The sequence below is a fragment of the Atta colombica genome, unplaced genomic scaffold (genome assembly GCF_001594045.1).
Source record: "Atta colombica isolate Treedump-2 unplaced genomic scaffold, Acol1.0 scaffold134, whole genome shotgun sequence".
NCBI classification, from domain to species: Eukaryota; Metazoa; Arthropoda; class Insecta; order Hymenoptera; family Formicidae; genus Atta; species Atta colombica.
The window spans coordinates 259,693-269,146 of record NW_017259222.1 but is presented as its reverse complement, the minus strand read 5'-3'; the positions used below and the strand labels follow the sequence as shown (position 1 = coordinate 269,146).

Sequence of the window (9,454 nt, the reverse complement as noted above, 5' to 3'; positions counted from 1 at the left end):
ATATATATAATATATATATATAATTTGTTCTATACACACAAAATCTTGCAGATAACATCTTCAATTATCTTTTGATCAAAACAAGATTGGAAGATTAACATGCTGATTAACTTAATGTTAATTAATTAATCGAGTATTTCCATAAGTTTGTATAATTTTTATTGCTGAAAAGTTTGAGAGAAACGCTTGATGTTGATACAATATGGAAATGGTAAGAATATTTATAGTGTGTAATAGAACTTACAGAAAAAAAAATATATACATAAACGAATAATAAACGTAAGTTACAAGTGGTGCTTATGTGAATCTTAATTTTAGTGCTCTCAATAACGGTCAACAAGAGTTATAGATCCTATAATTATAAGCGTTCATAATCGTTACGATCATCTCGAAATTGAGTTTTAAAACTCAATGTGTATAGAAATAAACGAGAGAGAGAGAGAGAGAGAGAGAGAGAGAGAGAGAGAGAGAGAGAGAGAGAGAGTGCGTGAGTGAGAGCGCGTTTAGAATTTTTAAGTATATGTATCATGATCCTAGGTACTCGGATATTATGACATTTTCATAGCATATTATCATTGATAAAAATTTGAAGAGGGAGTAGAATAAACTGAAAATTACTTATTGTAATTAAATTTAATCAAATATTGTATTAACATATATACTTGCCCACAGGGTGAGTAGCAACGTCTACATATTTAGCTATACAGAAACATTAACTTAGTGTATTTTATTAAAGTGTAACTATGAATTTCTTTTTCAAATTATGAAAACATTAACGTAATGTTATTCGAGCTATAGGTTGTGCAGAGGGATACTGACTACATACGGTCTTTATCCATATACATGTGATATTTGCTATTATTTAATATTTCTACGTAAAAGAAGCAATTTCAACGAATTGTTTGCGAAAATAAGTTTGTTTGCTTTTTGTAAGTTTAGACCTTTATTATAATATATGCAATATTTAGATCAAAGATTTACAATCCTTTATTCACAAAAGGAATACTAACATTTATTTGTATCGCTCAGTCAAATATACTATTGATAATTTTCACGAGATATATATTTTTTAAATTCGAACAAACATTGCATGACGTCTTTGTATGCGTCATGATTATTATAAGGGCAAATAATATTAGATATTTATATTTTATTCCCACATTGATACACGACAAAATCCGATGCTTCAAATTTTTGTATATTCTGAGTTTGTTATTGTCAGTTATTATTTCTTGCACTATACACAAAAGTAACAAATAAATTGTAACAAAATATTTGAAACTGTCAAAGTATAAAACGATTTTACAACTGAAAAAAAACATTTAAAAAATCCAGTGCTAACTTCATCTGCACCCAACATTACGACCCAATTAGTTCTGAATAACTCATTTTCCAGACAATATGCATATATGTCTAAAAATGAGACATGAGATGTCTAGACGTTTGTAACTTTTTTGATGAAAACATTTGATTGACCAATCAGAAAAAAGAATTTTACGAATTCATCAATGAAAGGTTGCGATCCACTTAACGCTACAAATGCTTCGAAGTTTTTGATTAATCAATCGAAAGGAAAAATTTTACTGATGAAAGAATACTTTGAAGTATTCATAACATCAAATGAACCGTAACCAAAGAATGCTTCAAAGCACTTGCATCATATTGATTGTATGTATCCTAAATTGTCAAATTAACAAAATTGAAAGATTACAAAATCCTTATTATGCTGAATTTAAGTCCAGTATGGTAAAATAAATAAGTATATTATTTTAAGAAATTGTAAGGAAAGATTTTAACGAAAGTATATTTATATATACAATTAACATGGATATGCGAAATACAGCCAAGGTAAAATAATTTGCATATATAACTACATTTTCTTAGAAATTTTCTATTAAATTATTCAAAAGAGACATATATATATAGAGTTTTAAAATGTAATAAATTGGAAAGCATTTTTATATTACAATAAGTAAATAAAAATACTAAATAATAAAAACTATCTTAGGTATTTTATGTACTAACATGGACATTTATTGCGAGCTACTATTTTGTATGGGGTAGTAATGAGCCAAGCATATCTGTCGCATCTATTGATGAATCTGGTTGGAACACAGATGAAATTTTTGCAAGTGAACTTACTCATTAAAAAACAACAAAATAAAAAAGGATGATATGAAGGCATTCAATACTGCAGTTTCTTACAATTGGATATTTTAAATTTATATAATAACTTTATTCATTTCCCATCTCTAATCATGAGTTAGCAAAAACAGAGAGTAATTTTATACTCAATTAAAGATCCTTGCACGAAATCTAATGTATAAATAAATATATCTTTGTAGTCCTCAATCATAAAATATACAATATACTACATATCAACACCTGTTTTTTTACATACGTTATTTTTATTCAGAGACTATAATATAGACTCTGTGTATATGTGTATGCGTGCGCAAACATGCACGCACGCATATAAAACTAATGATTTTATTAACATTTGTTCATTTATGTACATGCATATAATATACATATGTGTGTGTGTGTGTGTGTGTGTGTGTGTGTGTGTGTGTGTGTGTGTGTGTGTGTGTGTGTTACACATCACACATATATAAAATTTTATTATTCATCTTTGTTACTAATTGTGGAATCACTTTCATGTACAGAATTTTTTTCATTCTCGCTATTTTTTTGATTATTTTGAAGCTGTGCTTGCCACATTGCATGATAAGTAGTACTATGTGAAATCAGTTCTTCGTGTTTGCCTCTTTCAATGATTTCACCATCTTTTAAGACGAGAATTTCATCCGCATGAATTATTGTGGATAATCTATGAGCTACAATGATAGTAGTTCGTCCAGCGCATACTCTGCTTAATGCTGCTTGTATATTACGCTCCGCCTGCGTATCCAAAGCGCTTGTAGCTTCATCAAGTAATACTATTTTTGGCGCCTTTAATATTGTGCGTGCAATTGCGACACGTTGTTTTTCACCACCACTTAGCCGAAGACCTCTTTCGCCAACCTAAAAAAATAGTCACTTAAGAAAATAAGCATACAATAATAAAAGAATTAATACAATTTTATTTTAAGTAATTTTATTGAAATTGTAAACATAGATTCGTTTTTTTTATAGTCGCATATCTAAATTTATTACACATCTAAATTTATTTACACTTGAACCATCGAAATTCATGAAACAAGAAAAGGTAAAAAAAAAGATAGTAACATTTAAAAATTATACTAAAAAAAAATGGAATTCAGACAAGTCAATAGTTTTGACAAACCTGTGTTTCATAACCGTTTGGAAATGTAAGAATTCTCTCATGGATATCTGCATGTTTTGCAGCAGCAATTATATCTGCTTCTGGAGCATCAATACGACCATATTGAATATTATATCTTATAGTATTATTAAATAAAACTGTGTCTTGTGGAACAACGCCTATAAATTGTGAAAATAAATTATGAGATATTCATCAAAAGTTTAACTTAATAGATAGATAATAAAAAATTCTTGTGGTGTAAAATTACCTATGTTACTTCTGAGAGACTCCTGTTTAACAGTCTTTACATTTTGTCCATCAATTAAAATTGCACCTTGTTCTACATCATAAAAGCGAAATAGTAATCGTATTATGGTACTCTTTCCAGCACCAGATGGACCAACTAGCGCCATTGTTTTTCCTGAAGGTACAATAAAGCTGATATTTTTAAGCACGAGTTTCTCAGAACTATAGCCAAACGATACATTCGAGAATTCTACTTGTCCACATTTGACATCCAATAATTCAGCTCCTGGTGCATCTATTACTTCTTGCTCTTCCCGAAGTAATTCAAACATATTTTCCATATCAACGAAATTTTTTTGAATGGCTCTTAACAGAAAGAATTATTCAAATAAATAAAGAGAATAATAAAATTATTTAAGATGATAGCTTCCCAGCAAACGAGAATGGATTGAAATGAATTGAAATAGATTCAGATTTTCAAAAATATTGATTCATGAATGTTAAAATGAATGTTAAAATGAATGCTTTTCAATTCTGAATGCATTTTTATTCATTTATAGAAATTGCACGGAGCATATCTCTATGCCTTTCAATCTAAAAATAATATTAGCTTTTTCTATGCACACAAACACAATTATGAATATTGTTCAATTCCAAATTTTGAATAGGAAATTTTTGAATAGGCAATTTTTCAATCCAATTGCATTCAATTGAATCTACTTGAATCCAATTGAATTTAATTAAATAAAAAAAAAGTATTCATTATTTAAAATACGCGTTCGGATAGAAAAAAATTTCAATCCATTTTAATTCATTTTCGTTTGGTCTGGGTTATAAAACATGGTCAATTAATAATATATATAAATCACAATTCTCTGCAACAATGCATGCGTTATATAAATACGTTCATTTTTAAATATATATTACCTGTAATATGTACCAAACCAATTTAACGGTACATAAAGTTGTACTATATAACTAGCGAACAAGACATAGTCGCCAATTGTTAAACCTTGATGGAAGACAACCTGCAAGAAAATCAAATTGTCATTGTAAATACTACACAAATTCTTATGTTTACATAATAATTATAATGTTTATACAAGTTAGTACTAGCCATATGTAAACATAATAACGATCCAAGTAATAATCCACCAGAGACAATTATATTTTGCAAAATATTTAAGATATTCAGTGTAATCATTGATTTCCATTCTTGTATTTGAAAATCTAAAATTGCTTTTCTATAGCTTTCCACTTCGTATGCTTCAGCACCGTAATACTTCACTGTTTCAAAGTTCAATAAGCTATCAACGCTGCGTGCTTTCTGTGCATTGTCAGCCAAATTCATACGTCTTTGGAATTTTGTACGCCATTCCGTAATCACAATTGTGGCAGCTAAATTAACAGATAAGATATTAACAAAGGAATAATTTAAATTAGTATTTCGTGATCCATTTATTGTGATAGTGACTATATTTATACAGCACCTTCAATCAGGTTTAATAACATCCGTAGTTATGAAATCACCTAGCCAATCACAATCATTCCATTCTTCACAGGAATAGCTGTGATTGGTCAGTTATATAATTATAGATGTTATTAAACCTAATTAAGGGCCACAGTTCTATTATAAGTGTTAACATGGCTTAATTAGCACAAGATTTTTAATTTCAATGAATATTGCTATTATTATGCATCAGTATCTATTATTATTATTATTATTGTTGTTGTTATTATTAATATTATTATTATTACTATTATACTTACCAATATAAAGAACCATAGTTACAAAAACGATGAGACCAAACCATTTATTAAATGCACTGATGAAAAACAAAACTGCTACAATAATATCAATAATAGTTGGAAGAATTGAAAAAAGAATATAATTGAGCAAATTATTAATTGAGTCTGTGCCACGATCCATAATTCTTAATACTTCACCAGTTTTCCTTCCAAGATGCCAGCGCAAGCTCAATCCATGTAAATGCCTAAAGAAAATATATTTAAAATTATAAATAGATTATAATTATAAATATGTTATATTTTATATGTTATAACATTTATAGTTATTAACTATATAAATATAAATTTTATTCTGTCTATAATCAGGATTCATAATTTGGAGTAACGTGTTTTTGTAACGTCGTTATTATTAGATATTGCTTTTCGGATACTTTTTCTGCTTGATAACGATAATATCATTACATTTTTAATAATATAATTATAACGAATTCAACTGTTATTTTTATCGTTACTTTAATTTATCTTTATATCGCTATTAACTTTGTATCTATTCAACAAGTTGCATTATTTTTTGATGGATATGAATATTTCATTTAAATATAAACTTAAAATTGAGAAATACTTTCTATCTTATATCTTATTCTATCCTTAAACTGCATTTCGATTACTGCCAATACTGAAAATCTGTAACGTGAATGATAAATTATCTCTGTTGAATTAGCGTCCTCTCCTATAAAAAAATCAAAATGGTACTTTCGTCAGAATTAAATGTTTTTTGTGTGTTAATTATGTGTTCTGATTCTAATTTTTGTATTTAAATAATTTAGAAAATTATAATTGAAAATAAGGATCCTGACTAATGTCCCTAATACATCAAGTTAATACCTCCTCAAATAATTTAGCAGAAAATCGTAATTGAAAGTAAGATGCTGGCTTAACATCAAATTAATCCCTTCATTAAATTATATATAAAGAAAATTAGTACAGTATAATTAAGTAATTTTTATATGCTTTCAAGCACTCAATAAAATTAATATATCTATAGTAGTTTAAAAGATATACGCTAATAGTTTGATATATTATCTTTGTGCGTTCCGTGCCGCACACGCCGTGAGTTTCTACACGCCATGGCTGCATTTAGCAAAGAAAGCAGCTTTGCAACTGTTGTAAAATTCTTCAATAAAATTGATTTTTGATTCTTTATGGATCTAAATGTATAAATCAATTATATTGAAGAATTTTACAATAGTTGCAAAGCTGCTTTCTCTACTGAACAGACATGGAAGATCCTGTTGACACAGTGCCATACATCCACTCACATCGATCAGCCTAGTAACCTTTCACTGCTTTAACAATGAGAATATTTTATTTTAAATTGGCAGTGATGAGAAAAAATTAACTTAAAAAGTTAATAAATTAAAGTTAATAAATTATAATTTAAAAATAATTAAATTAAATAATTAGTTAAAACTTATTAATTAGTTACTAACCAACCTTGACAAAAAGGTAACAGTAACGCGTTATGTTTACAAAGCAACATTCTCAATCCTGTGTAATATGTATTATAAAAATATAATGTAATCGTCTTGTTCTCAACACAATTTTCATACTTAAGAAACAAACTTTAATTTCACCTGAATAATTCTAACTCCACTTCACGAGTAGTATATTGTTGAATGCGAATCCAGAGAAAAGACCTTAAATTATTCAACAAACCCATACTTCCAGTACCACCACCTTGTAGAAATTTAAATGTTACATATATCAATACTATATCCCACCTGCAAGAAATTGTAATTATAGAAATAATATTTTTATATAAGTTAATAAAAGTGCATAAAAAGCTCAGTTATGTACCTAAATTTCACAGGGACAATTGCAACACTGTCTACAATTTTTTTATTGTAAATTGGTACATAAAGATTTATCAAACGTCCAAATAGCAGCAATGCGAAGCAAAATATTACTCTTAACTGAAGTAAATAATTTGACTTTGGCCATAAAAACGGCGCTAAAATTTTAATTTTATACCACAAATTTCTCCATGTAGAAGTATTATCTGATCTCTAAAAAATATATATAATAATATTGTTATATGAATATCTCAATCGTACTACAGCATAATTACTTGTATTATACTTATTATACTATATTATTATACTATACTTACTCTTTGTTGATAATATCGTGATCGTATAACTGTGTCATCATTAAGCACACGATAATCAGAATCAAAAATGTTGGCAATGCCAGGAGCTCGTAAACCAAGAGCAAAAATCAACAAGTTACTAACATATCGCAAAATAAATAGAGCCATTTCGATTTGATCTGTTAAGCTGAAAAAAATCAAAATTAGATCAATTAATTCTGGAATAAATGGAATAAAGATCGATTTTTAAAGATATATTGTCCTTTTTCTAAGAATTTTTTTACTTTTAATATTGACTTACGAATTCAAGTGGAACCACCATTCAAGCTTTCCAATATTAATCAAAACAAGATTTTCAGCAACAAATGCTAATGTCCAAAAACCTAATAGCACTAATCCATGTCCATGTGGTGGCACACTTGGCAACAATTTATGTCTTTCAACTTTCAATATATAAATTGAGTATGGATAAACAATTGCTGTCAATACTGTTGTTAATATCTAAATATAAAAAATGTTAACATTTATATTACTATAAATTAATTCAAATTGATCAATGTGAGTCACAGGAGTTATTGATACTGAAATACAAATAATAATTACCAAATACCAATTCGCAGTAGCAGTACGAATTGCAAACATATTTGATAATTATTATTTGTATCTTGAAGTCAACAATTGCTACGGCTCACATTAGCAATTTAAGTTGATTTGTAATTTATTTGTTGAGTCAAGTAAATATATTTTTGGTATATATAATTTATGCTACTAATAAACTATAAAACAAATTGATTGTTTGCTTTCTTATTCCTTGGAGTAAAAGCACAAATATACAATAAATGTCTGGGAATTAAAAAACTTTACAAATAAATATCATTGTATTATAACAGATAAAAGTTAGAAAAGTAAAATTTTAAATTATTCTATACAGTGTATGCACAATAAGTAAAAACTCCAAACATATATACCAAAGGCTCATATTATATATATATGTGTGTATAATTCTCACCATATATCCATAGACCTTTCCATCATCCAAGACTGTAGCTTGTAGAATTATTCTAATTATACTTAAAATGGGAACAAGATACAATACAAACTTTTGTAATTTATATAGTTTGCTTCTTGGTAATGTATTCTCGTCAGTTTCGGTTCCATATTTATGATATATCCAAAGTTGAATCGATCCAAATATAATTAAATATAAAAAAATTATACTAGTACAGATAGTATGCATGAAACATTTAGACATGCCATGGTCTATCCAGATATCGTTAAAAGTTATATTTGGTGGACAATATCTCATTATAATCATATTGCTATTGTGTTATTATCAGTTCATTGTGTTATTATCTTTAATATTGTTGTATCACTCAATATCTCTTCTTATAATTATTCAGTTTATTATACACAATCACAAAAATGAATAAAAAATATACCAATCGACGCAGTTTTTTGTGAGACGAAAGAATATGGCAGAAATAAGTGTCGTTCTGCTCCAAGAATTAAGATATTAATCTCTTAAAATTAACGATTCAAATTAAGAAATCAGTCACAGCCACACAACAATGATCCTTTTAGTGTTGCCAAATGATTTTGAAAATTAAAAAAGTGAGCAGATTAAAATATTTCATAAATTGCTTTTCATTTACACCGATTTTTACATAAATCTCATTTGTGACGTCGTAATTTAGTTGAATGCGCGTTCTTTTTCATTCCTTCTGCATTCTGACAAATAAGATTCAACCGAATTTTTACCTACAATCTACACAAGATCGAAATACCGTACGTGTGTTTTAGCGAATTTCGTAAACTCACTGTAAAAGTAAGGTTATGAATCTATATAATCTGTGTTATCAATGTCATGTGATAACTTTTTACCAAAGTAAACAAGTAGACATCATTAATTTGAGTATGAACTATTCAGCTCACTTCAGACCCAATTTTTGTGTGTAAATGGAAAGCAACTAAATTTAATTAGTCTATATCTGATAAATATTCTCATTTTTGTAATTTTCACTTTTCAAGATACACAATCGTTCTCT

At 27.7% G+C, this 9,454-nt stretch overlaps 1 protein-coding gene across 2 annotated transcripts; it reads right to left on the bottom strand.

Moving 5' to 3' along the window:
* Positions 1-2,570: 2,570 nt before the first annotated feature.
* LOC108684365 (ATP-binding cassette sub-family B member 6, mitochondrial) lies at positions 2,571-9,449 on the bottom strand. Of its 2 annotated transcripts, XM_018188639.1 has the most exons (12): positions 9,291-9,449; positions 8,419-8,902; positions 7,711-7,910; positions 7,431-7,596; positions 7,118-7,326; positions 6,895-7,041; positions 5,282-5,505; positions 4,629-4,909; positions 4,439-4,539; positions 3,534-3,877; positions 3,287-3,444; positions 2,571-3,024 (listed from the first exon to the last, which is right to left on the bottom strand). In XM_018188639.1, the coding sequence occupies exons 2-12, from the start codon at positions 8,722-8,724 to the stop codon at positions 2,623-2,625; spliced, it is 2,538 nt and encodes an 845-aa protein (XP_018044128.1). In that variant the 5' UTR covers positions 8,725-8,902; positions 9,291-9,449; the 3' UTR covers positions 2,571-2,622. The 2 variants fall into 2 exon arrangements, with proteins under 2 accessions (XP_018044128.1, XP_018044127.1); XM_018188638.1 differs by having other exon boundaries at positions 8,419-9,449.
* Positions 9,450-9,454: the final 5 nt, after the last annotated feature.

Bases quoted from the DNA above. Each gene is read 5' to 3' on its own strand.
- LOC108684365 (XM_018188638.1), bottom strand. From the start codon at position 8,724: ATGATTATAATGAGATATTGTCCACCAAATATAACTTTTAACGATATC. The intron at 7,911-8,418 runs GTGAGAATTATA...TTTTATATTTAG, and splicing joins GAAAGGTCTATGGATATATG to ATATTAACAACAGTATTGAC. The intron at 7,327-7,430 runs GTAAGTATAGTA...TATATTTTTTAG, and splicing joins CACGATATTATCAACAAAGA to AGATCAGATAATACTTCTAC.